Here is a 12898-nt window from a genome sequence, read left to right on the forward strand (position 1 = left end):
ATTCCTGCGTAGTATTTAGTCTTTCTACTTACATTAATTCTTAAAAAATAATACAAACACATGTTCATGTGAAACTTGACCGGAAGTTGCTGCTTCATTTGAGAGGCCAAGAAGGGACCATTATGAAGTGACAAATTGTTGGGCACATGGTAAATTATAGTTATTCCAAGCATTTCATCACTTGAGTGAAGAAACCCCACCTTTTCCACTTGTGAGGATTTAGCTTCCAGATTAACTGATCAGATATTGTATAACTGATGTGTGTCCTGAAACTTGCTACCTGTTTCCCCTCTTGTTTAAGTACACTGTTTACCTATTAACATAACCCCCTGCTATAGTATTTCTTCTTGTAGTTTTTATTCTTGCAGAGTTGGGACCTGAATATGTCCCCTGTCTGTAGTCTCCGTGAACCTGCTATCTGGTAGTTCCAGAGGGTAGACAAGCTAGGAAGTTAAGATACCAGCGCTGAAATCTGGGTTTGCATTTAAGATAATGCCTAGTTCAACTAATCTAGCAATAATAAAGTGCCTTAAAATGGCTGCAAATGTATTCCTGCCTACTCAAAGACATCTTCTCACTGGTAGCGCATTATAGAGGATCTGTAGTGTAGTTAAGAGTTGGATCCTTGCCAGTAGATGGAAGCATTTTTTAGTATCTCTTCATGCTTTGAGCTTTTTCCGCGTTTTTTTAACATAGTATCAAAATTGCTTCTTTTTCAGTGTCTTTCCATTTATTACAAGCTATTCCAATTTGTGCTAGTTCAGATTACTTCCATTTGATGTTGTAAACATTTTTTACGTTCTTTTTTGTGGAAGATATTTCTAATTTTATATTTTTAGAGCACTTTTCTTCTGTTCTTCATCCTCTCTTTATTCTGGGCACGTCTCTGCTTGTCAAATTTCTCTTCAATTTCTGTTTTGCTTTTGCAGTAATTGGCAGTCGCCCTCTTGGAGCTCCTGAGGGAAATCATACATGTAGGGTATAACAAAAGCGGCACCTGAGTGATACCACTGTAGGGCAGGAGACAGCAGAGTTCAGCCAACCATCAGCAGAGGAGATAAGAAACTGTGAAATGCTCAAAGTAAGCAAACTGGAACAGCAGAGGCACTGGGCCTTCTTCATTCATAATGATCTTAGGTCTCAGTAGGCACATATTTTTTAGGTGGAAATGTATGTATTTTTTTCAACTGTGATGGACCCTTTTTTAGCAGTGTGTATGGTTTGTGAAAAACCTAATAATCACTAGGTTATACATTGTTGTGAATATTCTTGACTCTCCTTTGTAGTTACTCTTTTTGTCCTTGATTTTTATTTTAATATAGTTCTCTTACATTAACTTCTTATTGGAAAAAGAATTTGGCTCTGTTGTCAACTTGTTCATTTTTTCAGGAAATCCAAACCTTATAATTTATTTTTTTTTTAATTGCTTTTTGTTTAAATATATTTCATTCATATCTGTAAGCATGCTTTGATTTTTGCATTGATCTTTGTAAGGGGAGATGGCTGCCGAGAGTAAATGTTGAACTGTAAACAAAAAGCTTTAGGATCTCCAGGTAATATCTCTTCAAAGCTTTCTTTGGAGACTGGTAGCGATTGATTGGATCTGTGTTCTTCTGCATTGAATGGTTACGGACAAACAAGTTATTACCTGGGAAGAATGGAACAAGGAAAGTAGATCAGAATAAAAACAATGAATAATAAAGCTGTGCTGTTGCCCTGAATATTGCTTGCCTAGAAGGCTTGTTGGCTTAGAGCACTGGTAACAGCACAGCACGTTTCAGCTGTAGGTTGCTGGGTCTGATCCATTTCTGATCGGTAAAGATTGAACTTTGTGGTTAATGTATGACCGACTGGTTCATGTGAAACGTGTTTGATGTTCATGATGCAGTTGACAGGCCTTGTCATAAATCACAAACAGAATTGTCATTAATTGATCCATCTTTTCAAAGGGGTCATGAAAACTGAATCATTTTCCTCCACCTACAGGCCGGAAGCGGACATGGCGGTGGTCCAGATAACCTTGCCCCGCTGCCACATGTACTTCACATCCCTTTGAAAAAGCTTACCATTCTGAAGCCCGTCAGCAGAATTAAATTTCCCTCACCTCCATTTTTGCATGCATATGAAGCCTATCTGAAGAACTTTGTGATATAATAATTTCTACTATTTCCCAAATATCCAAAATTCATCTTAACTTATAGAGGTAGAAATATACATGGCATCAGAAATTTTACTTGCATACAGGAACAGTTCTGTTGGCATACAAAGCTGTGGGATTTTATTCTGAGTTTGGAAACAGTACTACTAAGAGTGCTACCATTCAGTTCATTAGTTTCCTGGAATTATTACTGTAGCTTATTTCTGAAAAGAATAATAAACAACCCTGGGAAAATTGTAGTTTAACACTGAATATTGCTTTCATGCACGGAGAACTGATGTTTTTTTTAGCTCTGTTCATTTTGCTGGCGTTTTAAGATTTTTTTTCTAACATATGCTGCTGCTTCGTCAGAGCACTAATGAATATTTCAACTACCTAACAGGTCAAATACCAGCTCCAGCAAACCTTAAAACATACATTTAACTTATCTCACTCCTTGTTCTTGTTGCACTGTTTGTCATAAACCAGTCTCTTTTCTTTGCTCATGGCTGTGTTGGATTTTTGAGCTATGTTGACTGTTAGGATGCAGCCTGTGAAAATGAACACCTGACCTATAGAAATGCTGTAGTTAGGAAAACAAGACAGTTTCTTCTGAAGACTCTTTTTCTTCCTTGGATCCTCCCTGCTATTGAAGGTTGCCATTGTGGTTTATGAGAGAAGAAGCCTTTAGGAAATGAAGGGAGCCTAAGATTGTAGGGGAAATAATTTGAAGACAAAACCAGTTGTTTAGCTGTAACAAAGTCAGTGGGAAGCTGATGAATACAGTTTACAGAATTCAGAGGGCCGTGAATTTTTGTTGAGTATCAAAGCTACTAGCTCTTTATTTTTGGAAGGCCTATTGAAGTGTAATATAATTAACTTCAGGGGCTAGTTTTATAAATTAAGCGTTACAGTCAAGGTCGTCAGGAATACAAGGACAGTTGGAGTTGCTGCCTCACTCTGTGGGTTTACAGTTAAATGAAGAATAATAGTAGGTAGGTAGCAATGTGTTTTTATTAGCAGCTTTTTTCACCATAATATTGGAGTGGAATAGTGGCATAGTGCATAGATCTCTGAATTTAGAGCTGCAAATGTAGTCCAAATCATTTGAAAGCTTGCAGCATTTGCCACATGTGCCTCTGCTAGCTGCAGTCATGCGTTGAAAAAACATGGTTTGTGGCAGAATTACCAATCATAAAATACATGTTTATATTTTCTTTCTAGGATCAAGTAGAACACACTGATTCAGCAGAACTGACTGGTTGTGCTGCAGTCATCATGAGTAGGCACAGGGTCGTTCGTTTCTTAATGTATGTATAAGAGAAAAAGGTAAGAAGCAAGTTATGCTCTAAAATATAATGATTCAGGGGTATGTACTTGAAATGCGTGTATTTTTATGTATGCTTATGGATATATATTTATATACATACACCTCTATATATGGATATATATCTTATATAGTAGATGATGGAGTATTTTTAGCATTTTGTTTTTGTTTTTTATTGAGAGTAATTGCCTTGTTTTAGATCAAAGATGTGTCTTATTTTGTTTGGGGGAGAGGGGAAGTGGGCAGAGTCTTTCTCAGTCTGTGCTGTAGGCAGATCTCATCAGTTAAAAATACAGCTATTGCTGAACTCTTTGAACAAGCTGTTCATTACAGCAAAGGTGCTTGACTTCTTCCTCCCAGGGGCAAATAATACAAATATCACTAAAGGGAGCTGGAACAATATGTGGACTTGACCATTGTTTCTTGGGGTTGAAGGAAGTTCTCAGGAGCACTAGATCTAATAAATTAATTTGTCCAGTTGATACGTAATTCCATGTTGTCATGCTATGGGAAAATGACATTTTTTGGATGTCTGATTTTTGTCAGGATGAATGAGCAATATTTGGTTTCAGTTTCATCATGCCCCTTGTGACTTTCATCTTTGAAGTCCTTCATATATACTTTTGGTGAGGACTGTAATAAACAACTTAGTAAGAGTTTACTGAAATGCGTATGTACACAGTTTCATTTTGAAAGAGTAGTCTACACAGGACAGCATGACAGAAAGTCCTGAGATCTTATTCTGGTTCTTTACATACTTTCTGATTTTTAGGCCTTTGATATGAGGCTAATAGTTGTATGTTGGTATTATTTCCTTTTGATGCATTTTTTATTACAGTGTTTTGATGTGATTGTGTGCTGGTCGTCCACTGTTAAGAGTCAAGAAAATTTGAAAGACTTAAGGCTGTCAGTTCCAGTGGTGAAAAAAATTTGAGGGTAATTTAGGATGTGCAGTGCAGAAGATCCATGGGTTACGTAATTCCTTATCGCAGAGACCAAAACAAATATGAGTCTTGCTGCTCTGCAGGTGTAACACAAGGCCTATCTCTTTGTACAGTTCATTTCCCAAGAAGCTGGCATGTGGGATATCTGAGCTGTCTTGAGAGGCAGTCTCCAAGGTTAAGCCTGTTCAGAATACCATCTAATTTTAAGGAAGGTTTTTCTGTCCTTTACTTCTGTCTCCTTCCCTCCCCACTAATCAATTAAAGTTTGTCTTATGTCTAAATGCTACGATGACTAGGATAGTAATTCTGGATACATATGACACAGACATTCTGGTACATGCACCTTTTTATTTAGACATTAGGGGAGAGCAGAGCATGTAAGCTTGATAAAACGTAAGTTCTTAAGTTTTAGAGATGAAGATGATGATAAGTCCATGCTGTTGTATGAAGAAATTGATAAGTAAAACACAGAGTTTCTGAATTACACATGATCTGTGATCCAACAGGAGCTTGAAAATAATCTGATTGATGGGCTGCATGTTTTCATTAGCTTTTTGCCATGAAAGACAGGAGATGACTCTGCAATGGGTAACGAAGTGATCTTGGGTTCTGGACTTACTGTACCAGTGGATGGTAGCCCTTGTTTTTTTTTTTTTTTAATACAGAATTAAAAAAAAATAATAATTTTGCTATTTCATTTTTGTTGGGCCTATAATTAGTCTTTTCTGCCAAATCTTTGCATGGACTACTGTATTTTTGAAAATCCATCTTACACTTTTCACTGGATTGGTGATCTATGTCTCCTTTTCCTTGCACTGGCACAATATCCTCTTCTTCATATTGTTCATCCCAATATATATACTAGTTTAGGAAGCATCTCCTTTTTGGCAGCATACAGCTAAAATTGCCATTGAAATTTCTTCCTGATTTGGTCATGTTTTTATTCTCACTTCTCCAGAGTTTAAGTTGTGTGTTTGTTCGTCAGCTTCTCTCCATGCCATGGCTTGGAATAGTCGAGCAATACTAAAGAGTTTCAGAACTATCAAGGATCCTTTAAAAATGTCAATTTAAAAATTGTATAATCAACCTTTATACTAGGAGGAAGTTTGGGACTAGAATAATTTTAAAACTGTTCCAAACTTGTATTATGGTACCTGTTAGTTACAATCAGAGTTGCCAAAGGCCTGTAAAGGAATATGTTTCTTTTTATTTATGTTGGATATTTCATAAAAATATGCAAAATAAAATTAAATTCTAAACCACAGGGAAAACAGCTACCCAATTATTATAGCATGCTGTGTTAGAGCATTTTGTGTTTTCTGTTTTGATCTTGAGTTGCTGGCTATGCAGAGTTGAAGTATTAGATCCTAAACTGGCAAAAATATGAGTTGCTGACAATGTATTGGTCAAGAAGCATTGTGGGTATCTGTTAGGAACATGAGTACTCATCCTCCTTTTCTGTCAGGAAGGAGGGCAGTAAGGACTTTGTGGGTTCGGCAGTGTGTTTTGCCCTTGGACAGAAACTTCTGGAAAAGCTGGGGGGGGTGGTTGTGTTCTTTTACATAATAATAATTTTAGATGTTAGACCTGAAGATCTGCCGCTGACCTTTTCTGAGAAATACCTACTTGCATAGACAATGAGATCTCATTTAGAGTGGCTGTCAGCTTAGTGATTGTGAGTTTAAAAATAAAAGATTCTCCATATATCCTGGTATATCAGTAAGTGAAATAACAATAATGATATAAAAGGTCTTTTCTCTCTTCAGTTTGGACAATGAGCATCCATCAGTCTGGATTTTGGCTCATTGCATGTTTGTGCACCAGTATTTGAGCTTCAGAATTCATATGTTTACACATATTTGTTTACACATAATTCTCTCTACTTAGAACTTTAAAAAATATAGAAAAAAACCCTCTGTCTTATTGGATCAAATTTAAACTCACAAATATTAAATATTTAATATTAGATAATACAGATGTTAATAAAATAATAATTTTACAGAGATGCTATGAAGTATTAACCACATTGGGATTGTAAGGGAGTGGGAACAAAATTCTAAGTCTTCTTTATATGCCCTTGTTATGGTTAAACATGTGGTCTCCTAAGTCTGAATATTTGTGTTTTTCTAATGTTATAAAATCACACTTAATATAAAATTTAAAAACCAAACCCTGACTAAAGTAAATAAAAATGATGATATTTATTATGAACTTCTAACACTGCTTTTTTTGGTTAGGCATATCTTGTTCCTGACTTTTATGACAATGAAAAACCAGCTAATATAGGACTAAATTTAGGAAATGTTAGGGGCAAATGTGGCTTATATTCTACTTACTCCAGTGAGCATAAATGTGAGCCAGTTCTGAAGTAATTTTTTGAGGCTTTCAGTTGGGTTTTGAAGTTGTATGAATGGTCAGGTCTGAATTTTTCTAAACATTTGAAAGTTACACAGAATCAAAATGCAGTCACCCAAAGAGTTACTTAAAAACATGTTTTCAGCAACTATATAATCAGCATAGCATTCCTTCTCCATCAACTTGCTTGTCAGTAATCATTATCTTCTCTAAAATAAGTAAAACAAAAAAAATGAATGCTTGTAGCCTATGTCTTTGGGGCCACCCATATTGCAGAGTTTGTGTTTATGTCCTAGTGAATGCCTTGACTGGATGCCCTTTTTCACTATGAAAGTGCGTGGAAATCTGAGTGTGGTGGCTACAGACAGCATCACAGTTTAACACTTGAACACAAACATTTTGTATGACGCTTTTCAGTCTTGCAGTGCTTCACTGACAAATACTCTTTGCATCATTGACCTTAGTAGTAGGACTTTGCCTAGGAATAATTATTCGCATCTTCATAATTTGTTTGCTAGACTGGAATGTTATCATTATAATGTAAATTAAATACATTATAAATTGATGTGAAATTATATGGTATTTTGTACAAAACAGTCTTACTATAGTGAGTTAATTTTCGCTGATATTTAGAACTTTGAATAGAAAAAAAAATTCAAGTGAAATACTCATTGGGACAGATACTAATTAACTTTTCAATATCTGATATTTACTGAGCTGGTAAAGATGCTTCCTATTAAGGAGTTGAAATGAGGTGGAAAGAAAGGTGCAAGAGAACCTCCAAACTCTTGCAGTTTGGATGTAGTTTGAATGAATTTAATATTTGTATATCTAAGGAGAAGCATCTGCTTTTTAAAATTATTTTCATTTAATTGAAATGTGTGCAGTAAATGTAATGTTTCAGTTAAAATGGTATGAAAGATTTTTAATACAATGACTTGGTGGGCAGATTGGATAACTCCGAGCTTACAGTAGGTATCTAAGGGATCAAAGAGTACACTCTGTTGCAGTTAGAGGTCAGAACCTGGCTTTTGGTAGAGAGTGTAAAATGTTGAGCTTTTTTAGACTTCTGAAATGCAACCTTTAATCAAGATGGCCAGCTTTTCCATTGCTTATGTTATAATCTGTGCATCTGTGTACAGTAAATGATATGGCCAATCATCTCTTTTCCTTGCAGAAGGAATTAATCTAAAATCCCAGAACAGAGGACAAATCTGGGAGTTTGTAAGGTGACAAGTCTAGTTTATCTCTGAATTTCTTTGCAAAGTGATCTTTTTTTGGGTGATGCTTATTGCAATTTCTAAGTTGCCATTACACTAATTTTCTTTAAAATTGGCTTTTGTATCTATTTTAAAACATGATTTGATCTGATTATATTAAATAGCAATGTATTTATGTTGTAATGTGATCATCTTTTAAAAACTGTGTCAAATTTGAGGTCAACCTTAAAAACTTGAACTCTACATTTTGTGATACTTTATGCATGATATTTTTGTACCAATAACAGCTAATCGTAGCTGTTGCCCACAATAAACACAAAACTGTATTTAATGTTGTAGTAATTCAAATAAAACTGGTTGATGTTTTCCTCAAATCCAGATACTATGGGGGTAATGTTGAAGTAAAGTATAGTTTTAAATTGGAAACTTCCTCTGATGTGTTTCTTGTGTCTGTTGTATCTCTAGTGCAAAACAGCAGGTTTTTAATTGAGCTGGAGTCTAGCTGTCAGGTCTAACACTATTTCTTACTGCAAAACAAGGTTCTCACCCTCTCCTCCTCCATCTCCTTATTTCACAACATTGAAAGCCAACTCTGAAGAGAATAAGGCTGTTTTGGATGATGTTCAGAGAACAGATCAAATCAAGGTCTCTCTTTATGGTATATAGGTTATGGCACACATTTGTCAGTGAAAATGTCTTCACTGGAAGTGAATGTTTTTTAAAAATGAATCAGGGTGTGTTGTTGCTACAAGCCTTTGGTAGCAAGAAGACCATATTCCTACTGTTAGGGCAAAAATGTTATTTATTATGTGAAGTTGTAGAAAGTTATTTAATGACTTAGGGTTGGGGTTTTTTTTCATTTCTCCCTTGTCATCTTCCTTTCTAGCCTGAGAGTATTATCTTTTGATGAGACTATTTACTTCTGTGCATTTTGCTAGATTTCCAGTGCCTGCCTTTCAGGGAAACAAGGATTATTAAAGCAGGCATTTTAAGAGGTAGCACAATTCAAGTAACACCCATTAAGTCCTTTAACAACTTTTACAAGTATGAATCTTTGAAGCATCTCTGGGAAATGAGGAGTGACACAGAATACTGCTAGCCTAGTATACATTAAAAAATCAGAAGCATGGAGAGTTTAAACTACTTGTTCAGAGCCACATGAGCTAATTGGTGGTAACACGGAACTGAAAGCTGGATCTTCAGATTGTTAGTTGGCCTTCTGGTTCTCTAGACTGTTATTTTCTGACTGGTGTTGAAGCAGTTTTGCTCTTACCATTATGGTGATCTTAATGGTTAGACACACTGGTGTGGGAGACTGGAGGTAGTAAAATCCAAAGCAAGTTTGGGGAGGTTGTTACTCTGAATTAAGCAAATTTAAGCACACAAATAATTTTTATTCCTGCAAAATACTTTTGATTTATGCATGTAATGTATGTAAAATTTGATTTACAAAGGACTTATTTTCCCCTTAAATCAGGGCAATATGTAGTGGAACACTGCTGACTGAAGGTTAAATATCTGATTGTAATTTGTTCTCTGGCAGGTTCAGACAAGAATCTGGTCATCTTTCCCTGACAAATGGAGAACTACTTCCAAGCAGAGGCATATAACCTCGATAAGGTTTTAGATGAATTTGAGCAAAACGAAGGTGAGTCATTTTGAACAAGATCGTAGATGCACATTAGATGTATTCTACAGAGAACACCATTGAAGAGGGAGAGATCTGTGATACCTTTTTTGGTTTTGAGTTGCAAATTAATCTCAGAACTTGCAAAAACATCTGTTAATTTTGCATGGTGTGTCTTAAGTATTTGTTAGTACTATTCTCTTCTGTTTCCTTTCATCCTGTTTACTTTTCAAAAATTTGTCACTCTTTTAATAGAAAATCTTCCATACATTTTTTAAAGAAAGGTTTTGTGAAGCTTAATCTCAGTGGCAATATTTTAATCATTTATTTTAAACAAATCAGGCAAAACTTATTCTACGCTTCTTTTGCAGTTTTGGGAGACTCAAGCATAGAAATGTTTTATTAGGTCACATAAATCATATAATGAAAGTTATCATATTAGAAGTATTAAATTTTTTGTAGTCTAATTGCTAGTTCTGTGCTGTCAAGGAAGTTGAACATTTTATGGGAGTGGGACTCTTTCTAGGCATTTCTAGCTGTCTAAAGTATATTAATCAATAGTTTAAAGTTGCTTGTGCAAATTCAACCTGATACTAATTGGTGTAGCTCTAAACTTCTTGAGTTCCAGAAACAGTATGCAATTACACTACTAATGGTTGATCAAGTATGTTAGTTATGGCAGATGTGTTTTACTGTTGTGCCCATATTTGAACATCTGTACATTTATATTTGGGGTATTCTAATGCAACAGAGTTAATAGAACCTGTAGCTTTAACAGAACAGTAAGTTCTCTTATTTGAACACTTTTCAGATGCCGCTGTTTCACCTACACTATTGGGTGCAAAGTGGAATCAGATTCTAGATCCACCTTCTCGTCGTCTGTCATTTAACCCGACTGTGGCCAATGTGAATGAAGCTACAACTCCTAATGAATGTCAACAGAGATTAAAGTCTTTCTCCTTGTCTCATTCAGTGACTACATCAACAGGAGGAGGGGATCACTGTGCTAATGGAAAGGATTTCAGCATAAGTCCGGAGACCCCAGTCATGTGGATTGATGATCAGGCAGCAGCAGACGATCAATTGATTAAAAGAAACAGTAATCGGGATGATCAGTGTAATGCTGTGGAACCAGGAGAAAAGAAATGTGGAAATATAGGTTGCTTGCCAGAGGAGAAAAATGTACTAGTGGTGGCAGTCATGCATAACTGTGACAGAAGAACACTACAAAGTGGCGATTTGCTGGATTGTAAAAATTACAGCAGTCAGTCCCTAATGGACACTATTAGCTTTACACTGGATAACGAAAACCGACAGAGTGATCAGTTTAGTGTTACTGTAAACGGATCCACAGAAAAAGATATAGATACAGAAAAGCAAGTAAATCGGCTGTGCACTGAAGATGACTCTGTAAGTCATTTGATTAATGCTTCATCTGAAAGCCCGACCGTTGCATGCCCCTCCTCTCGATTAAAGGATGATTTTAATGTGAGTAAAGATTCACTGTTTTCAGAAGCTACAACTGCAGGGATTAATGCAGTGACTCTCTCACAGAGACCAGTTGATGGTACCATTAAAATGCAAGAAAATTGTGTACCAGTTGAAAATTTTACTAGTAAAGCCATTCCTCAGAGAACGGATCTGGAAGCTAAAAACTCTTCTTCTGGTTCAAGTAATGGAAGCTTAATCGTAGGACAGGAAACAACCCAACAGTTACGGTCTAGGCTGTCTGGGCTCACTGAAACTTGTCAACCTAACATGGCTGGAAGTGGCAATTACAAGGATTGTGTTGCAGAACATTTTGCCCCTGAGGATGTTAGTGCCACTGAAAGCGAAGTCATTGAACGTGATAAAAATCTTGGCACAACGGAATTGCTCAGCGTGGCAGAGGGCTACCCTGGATCTCAGGAGATGACTAATTGGGAACTGACTAAGTTGAATGAGATGAATAATAAGCAAACTCTGGGAGAGAATGAAAGACTTTTGCAGATGAAACAGCCTGATGAGGCATGTAGTAATAGTAAAGAAGGTGGAGATGGGATGATGGAGGCAGGCATAGACTTAAAAGGAACTGGTATAGATGAGCTTGAAGGGTCCAGTCTTTCTGATGTGATGGCTACATCAGCAGCAAGCTCTCTGTCTAATGGTTGTGATTCCTATGGAATGCAGAACCCGGTTGTTGCTCATGTTCCAAAGACTTTACCCTCCAAGGAAGACTCGGTAACAGAGGAAAAGGAGATAGAGGAGAGCAAGTCAGAATGTTACACTAATGTTTATGAACAGAGAGGAAATGAGACCACAGAAGGGAGTGGTCTTATTTTAAACAACACTGGTGACCACATAAAGAAAAATTATTTACATAATCTTTGTAGTCAGGTTTCATCCATGCAAGGGCAAACTTCACCAAAACCAGTGACTAATCTACAATCTATCAGTGTTCCTTTTGGTGGTGCAAGACCTAAACAACCTACAAATCTTAAACTGCAGATTCCAAAGCCATTATCGGACCACTTACAAAATGATCTTGTCCCCCCAAATTGTGGAGGTAATAGTAAAAACAAAAATGTCTTTGGTAAAACACAATTAGGGGATACAGCAGACACATTTCCTGGTGAAACATCTTTAAATGCCTCTGTTACTGATACTAATGGGGAACATTTGGAAGAGTATGAATCTGGAGTCTCTAGTAGTCCGTGCCTTGCAGTAGCCCCAGATAGTCCAGATAATGATCTCAGAGCTGGTCAGTTTGGAGCTCCAGCCAGAAAGCCTTTTACGACTTTGGGTGAGGTGGCTCCAGTTTGGGTCCCAGATTCTCAAGCACCAAACTGTATGAAATGCGAGGCCAGATTTACATTCACCAAAAGAAGGCATCATTGCAGAGCTTGTGGGAAGGTAAGTTCGTATTTTGTGAGTAAGCTCAAAGCACCCTTTTTTTCCTGATACTGCATAAAATCAAATCAGAGGACTTCCTAAGCCACTGGCTATAGTTACCTGTGACATCTCTTTCTAAAAAGCTGTGTTTGATTTTGTGAAGGAAAAAAAGGAGTTTCTAAGCGCTAATCTATTTAGGGTTCTAGTAGCGAATAACTAATTGTTATTTATAACTGAAAGAATTATTAGCCTGTACAAGCAGTGTATTTGTTGATTGTAACAATCAACATCATTGGATTCATGTATAACTGCTATAAAATGGCTAAGTGTAGGAAACTAGTTTGCAGAAATTACTGCATCAATAATCCCATTAAAGATACTGAAACATACTGATGGGAATTGAAAGTGTGCTGTTGA

At 36.5% G+C, this 12898-nt stretch overlaps 1 protein-coding gene across 1 annotated transcript in view; it reads left to right on the forward strand.

The window, feature by feature from the left end:
• Positions 1-3370: 3370 nt before the first annotated feature.
• Positions 3371-12898, forward strand: part of ZFYVE9 (zinc finger, FYVE domain containing 9) — a 47120-nt gene continuing 37592 nt past the window's right edge. Inside the window, exons 1-3 of the mRNA XM_009320181.1 lie at positions 3371-3466; positions 9527-9631; positions 10422-12502. Coding sequence (XP_009318456.1) covers positions 9562-9631; positions 10422-12502 — 2151 coding nt within the window. The 5' untranslated portion in view covers positions 3371-3466; positions 9527-9561. The remainder of the gene's footprint in view (positions 3467-9526; positions 9632-10421; positions 12503-12898) is intronic.

Source organism: Pygoscelis adeliae, unplaced genomic scaffold (assembly GCF_000699105.1).
Source record: "Pygoscelis adeliae isolate BGI_AS28 unplaced genomic scaffold, ASM69910v1 Scaffold393, whole genome shotgun sequence".
NCBI lineage: Eukaryota > Metazoa > Chordata > Aves > Sphenisciformes > Spheniscidae > Pygoscelis > Pygoscelis adeliae.